General features: G+C 34.0%; 1 protein-coding gene across 13 annotated transcripts in view; it reads left to right on the forward strand.

Annotated features, from left to right (window-relative positions):
• The window catches only part of LOC145267087 (dynactin subunit 1-like), a 234,592-nt gene that overhangs the window by 108,899 nt on the left and 112,821 nt on the right, over nucleotides 1-12,872 (forward strand). For all 13 annotated transcript variants that reach the window (XM_080123079.1, XM_080123080.1, XM_080123076.1 and 10 more), the window contains 2 exons: nucleotides 11,023-11,127; nucleotides 12,482-12,583. In XM_080123079.1, coding sequence (XP_079979205.1) covers nucleotides 11,023-11,127; nucleotides 12,482-12,583 — 207 coding nt within the window. The remainder of the gene's footprint in view (nucleotides 1-11,022; nucleotides 11,128-12,481; nucleotides 12,584-12,872) is intronic.

Here is a 12,872-nt window from a genome sequence, read left to right on the forward strand (position 1 = left end):
TGCTGATGTCATGGTGAAGGCTTCCATGAAAAATCGCATTGCACTGTTTCGACTGGTTCAGCCACATCACCCATCATCAATCGTCTGAAATGCTCCAAAGTGTATCTTCATCAATATTAACAGCCCAAGGTCATGCAGTAGGTTGCTTAAAACATGGAGAGGATCAGTCAGTAATGACCTGCTTCTGCATTTTTTTTTTTTTTTTTTTTTTTTTTTTCCCCCATTTCATTTTATTTCGATTTGTATTTTATTTTCATCTTGATTCTGGTAATATTATTTTTTTTTATTTATTTTTGATTTTGGTAATATTTTATTTTTAATTTCAAGATTTAATTGATTCTTTTTATTTATGGGATTTTTATATTATAGTAGATTCTATTAGTATATGAACCATTTCTTTTTTTTTTTTTTTTTTTTTTTTTTTTGTAAATTATTTTAAATAAAATAGATTTCTTCATTCTCTCAGGATATGCTGAGTGGGTTTCTTTTTTGTTAACAAATTTTGGTTATTTCTCGATTAGGATATCAAGATTTTTTTTTTATTACAATATTTTTTTTTATTTACAAGGTGGTCACCACTTATCAAGGCCCGGAAGCCACTCAGGGATAAGGGTTATTGCATGTACAGTATATTAGTGTGGAGATTTAATAAAGTGTCTACTTAAGGGGGCAGTTCATTAGGAATTTGTTTATGTTGGACTTGAAGACATCCAGGTTGTAGTCAGATGGGAAGCAGGCAGACGGAACAGTTCCACAGGCGTGCAGTTCTAAGAAAGAAGCTTTGTTCATGGAAGCTACGTTTTGATTTACACAGATAAAGAGTGGGGAAAGTTTTTGACAGTGGTTTCAACTAGACGGGTGTTTTTCGTAAAAGATTGGCGAGGGGGACCAGAGATTGGAGCTCAGACGAGCACCTGCCATGGAAATAATGATAAAACAAAGATAGGCTCGCAACGGCTCTTCTGTGGGAGAGAGGTTGCAGGGAAGAGAGAAGGGCATCCCCCACTAAGCCACGAAATCTATTTTGTACTCTGTCAAGGCAGGATAGGCTGTTTTTAGCAGCTCCTGCCCAGATGTGGCAGCAGTATTCCATCCTTGGACCTACTTGGCTTTTATATAGATAGAGAATTGCATCAGTAGTGAGATATCTTCTGGAATGGTAGAAGGATCCCACCATCTTTCCAGTGACCTTTGCAACAGACTTAATGTACGTGTTCCATTTCAGGTCAGGGGTAAAGGTCAAGCCCAGAAGCTTGTCAAAACATGAGGCTTCTCCTAGACGAGGGCCATCCATTTCAATTGATGCCAAATGGGGAGCAGAGCATTGATGATGTAAAGATAGGAGTTTGGTTTTAGATGCATTAAAGGTAACCAGACACGTCTTCCCCCACTGAACCACACGCTCGAGATCAGAGGAGAGAGAATCAGAGAGAACTTTGTCATTTACAGCCTTTGATGTGTTGCCGTAGATGGTCGTGTCATCAGCATAGATGTCAACGAATGATTTAAGTATGTGTTTAGCGAGATCATTGATGTAGGTCAGGAAGAGAGTTGGGCCCAGGATTGACCCCTGAGGGACTCCAGCATTAATACTGTGGGCATCTGATTTTTGTCCATCGACCACTACTCTTATGAGTCTATCAGAGAGAAATGATTTAATGATAGAGATCTTGCAGAACGGAAAAAGCGTGTCACTAAGGTTATTTCTGCTGAGGTGGTTGACTATTTCTCTATTTAATATGGATTCCAGCAACTTACTCACGACACACAGGAGACTTATTGGTCTGTAGTGAAAGGGAGATGACTTATCACCTGAATTCTTAAATACAGGGCATACTGATGAGGTTTTCCAGGGTGTTTGAAAGCACTTCTCCTTAAGGCAATGCTTAAACAATTTTGTAAGTATGGGAGCAAGTTCTGGTTGAAGCTTTTTTAGCACTATAATTGGGATGCCGTCAGTTGCTTTACTGGAATCAAGGTTCTTGATTAGCTTGGCGACCTCATGCACAGATATTTGTATGTTACCTAGCGTGTTCTGTGTTATAGGAGGAAATATGGGGAGTTGATGGCCTTTGTCGCATAGGGTAGAATTAGCTGCAAAGTTCTTTGCAAATAGTTTGGCTTTGTCTGATGCTGACGAGATGACCTCTAGTCCATTGATAATGGTTGGGATAGAACGCACACTTCTGTTCAAGATCCTATTTGTTATTTGCCAAAACTGGTGGGAACCAAGCCGCTGCTCAGCTACTTTGTTTGGATTTAACGGACTGAGCATAAAGCTCTCTTGCATTTTTTATTACTCTTTTACAGTGGTTGCTGGCGTTCTTGAAAGCAACTTTAGTCTCAGTACATCTATTACGTTGGTAGCTATGGAAAAAGTGATTTCTCTGCGCGATGGCAGCAGCACATCTTGGGGAGAACCATGACTGGCTGTTAGGTTTTTGTTTGAATTTTTTAGATGGTATGAATCGGTCTATGTCTACAATTAACCATTCGGTCAGGTCTGATACTATAGAGGACACATCCTTTTTAAACATGGAATGCAGAGGTAGATCAGATATGAGTGTACGGAAGCTATCTCAGTCAGCCATTGAGTATCGGTATACAATACAGTGGAGGGGTATGTCTGGGGACTTATTACATTTCATTTTTATCTTAACTGATACGACTGAGTTGTTGGAGGATCCTAGAGGAGAAAGAATGGAACATGAACATAGCTCAGGGGAAGTTGAGAGAAAAAGGTCTAGAAATATACATGCACACGGGTGGGCTCGCGAACAATCTGAGTGAGGTTATAAGCAATGGCAAAATCATGACAGAACCTCCCCTCATCGTCTGTCTTATTTGAGTGGGTCAGCCATTCCACATTATGGATGTTGAAGTCACCACAGATGTGAATGTTAGCTGAGGGATGTGCAGACAGTATGTGGTCTATTTTCTCAGATATGCTCTTAAAGATAGTAACTCCGCTGTTATGGGGCCGATAGAGTGCAAATATAAATGCAGTGGTGTAAGCAAGTGCAACCCGGAAGCACATATAAGGTAAATTAGGATCTTCTCTAGAGATATCTCTGCCACACGGGAAGCCATCTTTAATGTAGGCACATATTCCATGCTCATGGCGATCTTGGGGGTCAGATTTTAAAAAATATAAAGATGCCCCCTTTTTCTATTAGGATACCTTTTAAATTAATTTTAAAATAAAATATGTATGTCATACGTTTAAAAGCCAAATTACAACGCAAATATTTTGTAAAATAAACATTTGTCTAAAATGAATAATTTTGACGTGATAAATATTTTATTTTTATTTTTTCCATGCTATGATATTAAAACGGAAATAATTTAGTAGTACGGAATCTGTGTTCTTCTTGACCAGTGATGTTTTTAATGTTGGGGAAACACATTGGCACATGTAAAAAAGGAAATAGTTAGGTTGTATTCTCTGTGAGTTAAGCATCGTTTAAGTTTTAAAATATGTTTCTTATGTTTGAAAGCCAAATTACAACGCAAAAATTTTGTAAACTAAGCATTTATTTGTTTTTCTTAAGCATGAAGTTGTTTTTTTTCCCCCCTTTTTACTTAGGAGTCATCACTTATCAAGGCCCAAAGGCCATTTGAGGATAAGGGTTAACAAAGGTAATGTGGTAGTGTAGCAATCGTTAATGGTGTAAATTAGGTAGAATTTGAATTATGGGGACGGCGCAACAAGAATTTGTTTACATTGGATTTGAAAGCTACCATGTTGTATTCGACCGGGAAGCAGGACAGTGGAACAGTGTTCCACAGGCTGGCAGTTCTGGGAAAGAAGCTTTGTTCATGAAATCTGCGTTTAGATTTAGGCACAGATAGAGAGTGGGGGAAATTGTTTATAGTGGTTGTAGCTAGTCAAGTGTTTTTTTTTTTTTTTTTTTTTTTGTGAAAGTTTGGTAAGGAGGGACCATAGATCGGAGTTCTGTTGAGCGCTTACCATAAAAAATACCAGTTGAGCAGAAACACGCTCGCAATGTCTCTTCTGTGGGGAAGTGGTTGCAGCGAAGAGATTTTGAAACCGGCCTTGAACTCTATCAAGGGTGGATATGGCGTGCCGAGCAGCTTCTACCCAGGTGTGACAACAGTACTCCATTTTAGAGCGTACCTGGCTCTTATACAGATAGAGGATTGCATCGGCAGTGAAATACCGTCTGGAGCGGTGGAGTGATCCAACCATTTTTCCAGTGATCTTGGCAACAGATTTTTAATTCAATTTTTATTTTAGTTCCAATCTTTTTTTTTTTTCTGTTCACAAAATGCAATTTGCTTCTGTAGCATTGTGTTGTCACTAGTGATAGTTAATTTGTAGGCATTCATAGGTTTTTGGTTTCAACATCATACTCTTTCATCTAGGCGATCCCAAGTTTACCCAAGTTGTTGGTAATAGAGAAGACAGCAAACACGGGTCATTATTTATCCGGCATTTTTTTTTTCTTTTTTTTAATAAAAAAATGTATTTATCCGGCCTTGCATTTTTTTTTTTCTTTTTTTTTTTTCTTTTTAAAAAATAGGAAAAAAATTTTTTTTTTTAAGTAAAGTTCATTTGAAAAACATCTTCAATTAACAAATGAAGATTATTTCATAGTGTGTGTGCATGCATATTTTTTTTAAAAGCCAGAACAAATTACTTTTGACCAGAGCTGGAAAAATGGTTTTAGCAGTACTCTGGAGGCCTCCTGAATTTTATTTTATTCTCCTTTTTAATTTTGAATATATTATACGAGAAACGTTGCAAAAATAATGCCTTCTTTTTTTTTTTTTATTCTGTCCAAATGGATGAGAGGGGATTGCAAATGGCATTATTATGATGACTGAACTTATGCATTCATGACCTGAAAGTTTCATCTTTCTATTGACATTGTGAGACTCTGCGAAAGAAACCCCTGTCATGTACATGCGTCAGAAGCGGAGATGCATCTTTGAATTCCTAGCAAAGGTGCATTAAGAATGTTGGTGGTGATGTATAAAAATAATTGTTATGATGACTGAACTTATGCATTCATGACCTGTAAGTTTAATTTTTCTGTTGAAGATATTGGTGTGAGACTCTAAGAAGGCAACATACGTCAGAAGCAGAGATGTCATTGAATTCCTCCATGCAGAAAAAATTGAACTGATTAACATTAACTGGCATCTGTTGGATGTTTACAAAGCCAATGCAGTTTATGTAGCACAGTTAGGAGATGGGTTCGTCTATTTCAGAATGGTGACAGATGTGAGTGAAAAATCTCACTCTGGACTTTTATGACCGAGCCATCAAAAGAGGCTGGCAGTAGTACATTTAGAATGGTGGTGACCATGTAGAAAAAAGAAATTCTAAAGCACAAAAGGCTATTGATTTCAATGGTACCACTTCCATCTTTGTTGCTCTTCAAGTTTTATATTTTGAGTTAAAAAATAAAAAATAGTAGGCCTTACTTCTAAGACAACTTTTGTATATAGTCACTTTTAACCTATTGCGAGATTATATATATATATATATATATATATATATATATATATATATACTTGTTTATTGTTATATAAACATGCTCACATCCCGCTGCTACAAATAGCCACTTGTTTCAATCGAACAACAGATATCATCAGGCAGCGACTTGACTATTCATTGAACTTTTGAATAGTCAAGTCGCTGCCTGATGATATCTGTTGTTCGATTGAAACAAGTGGCTATTTGTAGCAGCGGGATGTGAGCATGTTTATATAACAATAAACAAGTATTATCAGCTCTTTTTATTGAGCACTATCTAACAACCTCGTTGAATTCATTAGTCCATTACTTTTGAATATAAAAAAAACCGAGTATATATATATATATATATATATATATATATATATATATATATATATATGAATAAAAAAGAATGCGAAAAGTATAAAAGCTTATAACTTTTCTTTATTCGTTTTTAATTGGTGACGTGCAGGAATACAAAATAATAATATTATGAAAAAAAAATTAAAAAACTTTTTTCATAAGTACATAATTTTCGACCGATCCTTCAGTCTTCATCGGTGTAAGAATTGTATATAGTCATTTTCAACTTATTGCAAGAAAAAAAAAAAAAAACAAATCTGGAAGATATTCCGAAAAAATGTCACATTTTTTTATCAAAAACGTTCCCTATGATTAGAACACAATCATAAAAAATTTTTTATAAATTTATTTTTATGCACGAATGTGGGTGAGAGAAACTGATTTTATTTTATTTTTTAATTTTTATTATTGCAAGGTTTGTTTTATCTTTGCTTCATTTGAAAGAGAAAAAAAAATCCTGCTTTTTTTTTTTTCCGCTTAAGAAAATATTGGCTGGGCAGCTTATGGTTGGCGGTGGTGGTATAGCTTCTAGCCTAAAAAAATATTTCTTCTGCATATTGCGTCTTTTTGCAACTTAAGTAGGATGTCGAAAATAAAGCCGCTGACAATGTGCAGAGGAAGTGAGACTAGCAGGAAAACTGAAAAACTAAAAATTACAATAACTGAAAAATACTTGATGACAAACATAATATACAATTATAAATTAAAGGTTTATTTGCCATGCAGCATTGATTCAAGCAGTAACTTTTCACTGAGGATGTATTCAAGTAGTGATTTTTTTTTTTTTCGCTGAGGATATTTCAATAACTGCTGATAGTCAAACCAAGATATTTGAAACTGATCGTTCTGAGAAGATCTTGATCATCTAATTGGATAATTTATTGCTCATCAAACTTTATTGGTGGATCTGTCTTCCGGGTATTCAACCTCAAATCAAATCAGGTTGCTCCAGGATTGCATACATTTAAGATTTTTAGTTTTATGTAACCATTTTTGTTTTATTTTTTTGTACCCTATATTTCTTTTCCAGCCCATATTTTGGTGTTTTAGAATAAGTTGGTTTGTCGCAATAAAAAAAAAATATTGATGCGATATATATTTTTGCTTCCCTTTTTAAAATGAAATTCTTTCTGCTTGCTTTTTTTTTTTTCTTTTTTTTTTTTAATCAAGTAACTTTTTTAAAATTTATGTTTTCAATACATTTTTTATTCTGGAAGCTTCTGTTTTTGGCTTTCTTTTTTTCCCACCCTCGATAATTAGCAGGTAACATTGTGCTTATCGCAGTTGCTTCTACCCCCCACCCCCACCTTTACCCAATTTGTTTTTTGCTAATCCATTTTTTGCTTCAAAGATTCAAATAAGAAACTATTTCCTTCTGCATCTTTTAACTTCATCCCTCGATTTGTAACATTTTCATGAAAACAAAAAACGTTCAACAAAGTTAAAAGGAAGGGAAGCACATGGCTTCTCACAACACACATATTCACTGTACTTATATTTAGGCCAAAAGGAGAACATACCTTCGTCTATCAATTGGTTTTGATTGATGGTTTGTAAAATTGTGAATGGTTGTGAAAATTCATCCCAAAGAATGACTGTCGACAATCAGGTTATATTTTCATGCAACTTTTATTTCCTGATGTTGGAGTTGCACACAGTTCCTTATTTCTATATTCTTGCTATGTCATCTGCCTGGTAGCTTCCAAGGCATATAGAGACCATTCTTACTGTTCACTATCTAATCCGGTCTCCTCGTCCGTACAATTCAACCTCTCTGACGTGTGTGTATTACAATCTTCCTTCTGTTTGTTGTCTCATGTCACTACTAAGTCATCTTTGTTTTGGTTTTGATCTATTAGCAAAGGGAAGCATACTCGCTGCGCATATAGGTTTTTTGCCGGTGAGTGATCAAAGAAATTAATTAGTCTTTTTTACATACGTGCACGATCTTTATTCATTTTATTGTCACTTTCCATGTGTGTATGTGGCTATTGATTCCCTAATGGTTGTGATCTTCTGGTTACTCAAGACGAATAAAACTCGTGCATGGGAACACAAAGATTTGTTAGTGGTTTTAAAGGATTTATTGAGGAGAGAAGTTAGTTCCCAAGGGGAGAGACCAAAAAGAGGCTAGAATTAATTCCTTTTTACTTAATTTTTTTTTACTTAGTTTTAAAAATGATTGTAATGTCATTCATATCTAATAATTCGACACCTGCTTCTAGCATGTTTTGTTTAAGGAACTAATCCTTGATCCTATCACCTCACTTGTTAGGTGCACTGGGTCTATTTCAGGTCGTCTTGATGTGTACATAATGTAACACTTTTGAAATTCATACTAGCTAGCATAATCTCTACTTACTGGCATAGGGTCCGAATGTATAACACAGTATAATTGACATAATTACAATCTATTTTCTTTTATGCTAGTGTGTGCGCAGTTGCAGAGTGATTGATACGTTGTTCTGTCAGAACATATTTACATGGGATGAGATTTCTGTCCAAATTAAAAGCTATTTAAGGCCATTTCCTCCCTCCTCTTTTAACTTCATCCCTCGATTTGTAACATTTTCATGAACGTAAAAAAGTTCAACAAACTTAAACTGAAGGGAAGCACATTAGTCTTTCAAAACAAATGCATACTCGTTGCACTTCTGGTGTTTCTGTCAGGGAGCAATTAGGAAACAACTTAGTCTTTTTTACATACATGCGCGGTCTTGATTCGTTTTATCATGGTTTTACAAGTGTGTGTGGCTGTTAATTCCCTCAAGTGGGTCTATTTCTGTTTACCGCCAGTTTATCCTGACATGTACTCAATGTAACCCTTATCAAAATTCAAACTAGTTAACATAATCTTTACTTACTGGCATAGGGTCCCTATATATAACATTTTGAACTTTACAATCCAAAAGTTCATGAGATGTGACTCATCTTAATCGTCTAAATTTGAAGTTGAAATCATCAATCCCCCTACCACCAGTATTAAAAAATACTGACAATTGGTTTTCTGGATCTCAATACAGACCAATCAGTCTCCTGTACATTATGAGCAAGTTGTTTGAATCTGAAAAATCAAGATGTTAACTACTTCAACAAAAAAACAATCTACTCACTAACAAGCAATATGGATTTCATCCTGCAAGATCAACTGCTGATATGCTAACTGTAATATCGTACAGGATCAGTGAATCAATTGATCAATTATAATTTTTACACTCGGCGGACTTTTCCTCCCTCCTACCTGATTTTTTTTTTTTTATCTGTGGGTTTAGCTCAAAGATAATGGGAATCAAAACGATTCCCAGATAATTCCTAAATTGAAAATATTGAATTATATAATGGCCAGTTGTCTGTATGTATGTTTATATGTTCGGCTAAAACTAAAACATAACTAAACAAATACCCACAAAGTTTGTATTTTCTTAAAGTTTTGTCCCGGATCAATGATATCTAAAATTTAGAAAAAAATTATTCATTCTTCGACCATAAACTGGCATGGATTTCATCAAAGAGTTGGTTTTCGAGCCAATTTATGTCCTAACTAAAGGAAAGTAACTGTTTTTTAATCAAGGAGTTAATTACCGTAAGCCGATTCATTCCTTGAAAAATCTATAAAAATGTGTATATGTGCAGAGAAAAGAGTGGGCTGGATAGAAGAAAATAGGGGTGGGAGAGGAAAAGATGGGGAAAAACGTGGGGGGAGGAGACACAGGCAGAGAAAGATAGAGAGGTTGTAATAGAAATGTGTTGCACTTTTGCTCCAGGCAACGCTGAGTAGTCCTGCTATGCTATTATATAACGGGTAGTTGTCTGTATGTCTGTATGTCCAGCTGAAAGTTAAAAGATTAAAAAACAAACACCCACAAAGTTTGGTGTATTCTTGATTGGTGTTGTCCTGGATGAATAATAAAATTTAATGTTTTGGTAACGCAAAGATGTGGGGATCAGGAATAAACGATAGGATGGGGGAACTAATTGGACTAGCTGCAGGGACACTTTGGTGACTGTCTGCTTCATCAATAAAAGCTTGAATTGGCTTCACACTTACCGGACATTAACCAGGCTTAAAAAAAAAAGAAATGATGTCAGAAAAATTACAACAGGAATTGAAGTGCACTGTATGTGGCAGATACGTTTGGTCAAAAGTTGGTTTTATAAATCATCTGAAATCACACAATACAAAGACAAGAACAAGTATTATGAGGAAGCTTTTACAGCATATCTGACAACACTAAGTTATCAGATTTGTGGTCTAATCTGCAAATCTGAAAGTGGTCTAATACGACATTCAAGGATTCACAATATTATCATGCGATCACCTTTACGAGAAGGAAAGTTTTTATGTCACATATGTGTACTTTCATGTAAGACCAAAGCTGGATTAAAAAGTCACCTACGTGCACACGGCAGCAAAAAACACTTACCCGAAGAGATGGCAAACTTCTGTGAAGAAGTAGCAATTTTCGCATATATATATATATATATATATATATATATATATATATATGTGTGTGTGTGTATCCAATAAAATTTGTTAATACAGTAAAAATTATTTAAGACAAGACTTACGGATAACTTATCTGACTTGTGTGACAGGACAATGGCCTCTCACCAGAATTCTCCGCTCTCAAGCTAAGTTAATATCTATTTATAAATTTTAATGTCGTACCAGTCATCTATGTATTAATGACAGCCAATATTTCTAAAATCATGGAGGAAATGCATTTATTTTTTAAATACAAATTTCCAGAAATAGAGCTGTAATAAAAAGAATTTGAAAAAAAAATTTTTTTCTTCTAATTTCATGGTATGTTTTTCATTTTCTTTTGCCAATTTACATTTTTTTCTTAATATAGTATTTTTCAATACTATTTAAAAAAAAGAATCAATATTTTTTCAGCAGCATTAAATTTTATTTTTAAATATTTGTTTCAATAGTATATGTTTTTAATAGTTTTTATTAGCATTTTTTTGAATTAGTATTTTCCATTTTCTTTTTATACATCTTTTACCCAGATGCCCATCGAGGCATTAATGAAGTATTTTAAGGCAACGTTTATCAATTATTTTATTTGTTTTAAATCAAATTTATATCTTATTTTTAATTTTAAATATTGATAAAATATGGTAATTGTGATGTTCAAATAATTGAATTTCTTTGTTTGTTAATCTAGGTCGATGCTGCTTTGGGTGCGGAAGAAATGGTGACAACCTTGACAGAAAAGAATTTGAAGTTGGAAGAAAGGATTGAACAAATGGAAGAGGAGAGAACAGATCTGGTAAATTGAAATACATTTTTTCTACTATATGCTAGCTGATCTGCTCTGGCATTGTCCAGGATTGTTTTTATAATAAGAAAGGATAATATTGAAAAATTCCTATAATTTTTATTAATTTATTTGCAAATATAATATAGTGAATCAAGATGATATTGGTTGAATTCTAATATTTTACCAGTAATAATTTTTATGAGTTTCACTTCGATATAATTCTGATTTATTTATTATACACATGCATGTGTGCATAGTTTTTTTTTTATTTATAAGTTAAATGTAAAAGAAATATTTCATTGTGACAAAGATGTGAGAATACCCTCCAATGCCTCCGTTCAGTCTCTAAAGACAAAGGATACCTCCTGTATAGGCAGCTGCATGTGTAATTGTGTGGCAAGAGTTGTGCAATCTCTAACCACACCTCTCCTGGATTGGCACTGGTTGAGTCCAGTGGCAAGGAGAAGTCTAGGACAACTGGAAACAATGCCGAGATAAGCAGAGAGCACATACAGCACCTAGAAGCCCCAAATTACCACCAATCTGATACTGGCCAGGCTCATCGTTGCTTAACTTCGGTGATCTGACGGGAACCGGTGTGTAAAACGTGATTATGCCGCATGTACCCCTTGAGAGGCATTAATTTCCCTAAATTAGTTGGTGCTTCTATATTTAAATAACAAAAAAAAAATGAATTTCAAGTTAAACAAATATAATTGTCATGTCGCAAGTAGTAATATATCCAAAAATTACAGAAAACAATAAGGTAGAAAGTTAATTATTTGTGAACAAGTTTCGATAAGGGTAAAAATACTTCTATAAAAGGCGAACCTATTGGATCACATGACATAAGCAAAGGGGGAATAACTCAGTAGATGTATAGCAGACAGAATTTATTCAGAAAACAAAACTAAACATATACATAATTTATAAATTTTTTAAGAATAATATTTTAAGTTTGAATCTTTATTTTATTTTATGAAAAATAACTGATTGACTTTTGATATTAGATTCAAATCGGTAGATTTTGAAACCAAATCGCTAGATTTTACAAATTTTGTTTTTTTTCATAAATAATTAATTTTCTAACTTATCGTTTTCCGTAATTTTTGGATATGTTACTACTTGCAAACTTACAATTACATAGGTACCTACCATTTGCTTTACTTGAAAGTCAATATTTTTTTGTTATTTAAATATAGAAACACCAGTTTTTTTATTTTCTCTCCACTTTTGTTTTTGTATTTTTCAGTTACTTATAAATAAATCTCTCCCGTCCACCCTTGTCTTTTTTTCATAATTTTTTTTTAAGGTATTTAATTCGTTTCTATTTAAATTTTTTTTTTTTTTTTTTTTTTTCCAGGAAGCACTTCATGAAATGAATGAAGAATTGCAAGAGAATGCTCGTGAGACGGAACTGGAATTGCGTGAAGAAATAGATCTATCCAATGGACGATTGCTTGAGGTACGTTATTTTTTTTCTACTTTCAAAACTGATGCTGTATTTCCAAACAAAGACCCGTTTTCTTTCGTTCTCTTTCATTTCTTTTTCTCTTTCTCTTTTGTTTTTTCCTCTTGTTTTTTCCTCTTTTGTTTTTTCCTCCTTTTGTTTCTCTTTCTGTTTTTTTCTCTTTCTGTTTTTTTCTCTTTCTGTTTTTTTCTCTTTTTGTTTTTTTCTCCTTTTGTTTTTTTTCTCCTTTTGTTTTTTTTCTCCTTTTGTTTTTTTTCTCCTTTTGTTTTTTTCCTCTTTTTGT

Source organism: Euprymna scolopes, chromosome 42, assembly GCF_053919585.1.
Source record: "Euprymna scolopes isolate OS-2025 chromosome 42, ASM5391958v1, whole genome shotgun sequence".
NCBI classification, from domain to species: Eukaryota; Metazoa; Mollusca; class Cephalopoda; order Sepiida; family Sepiolidae; genus Euprymna; species Euprymna scolopes.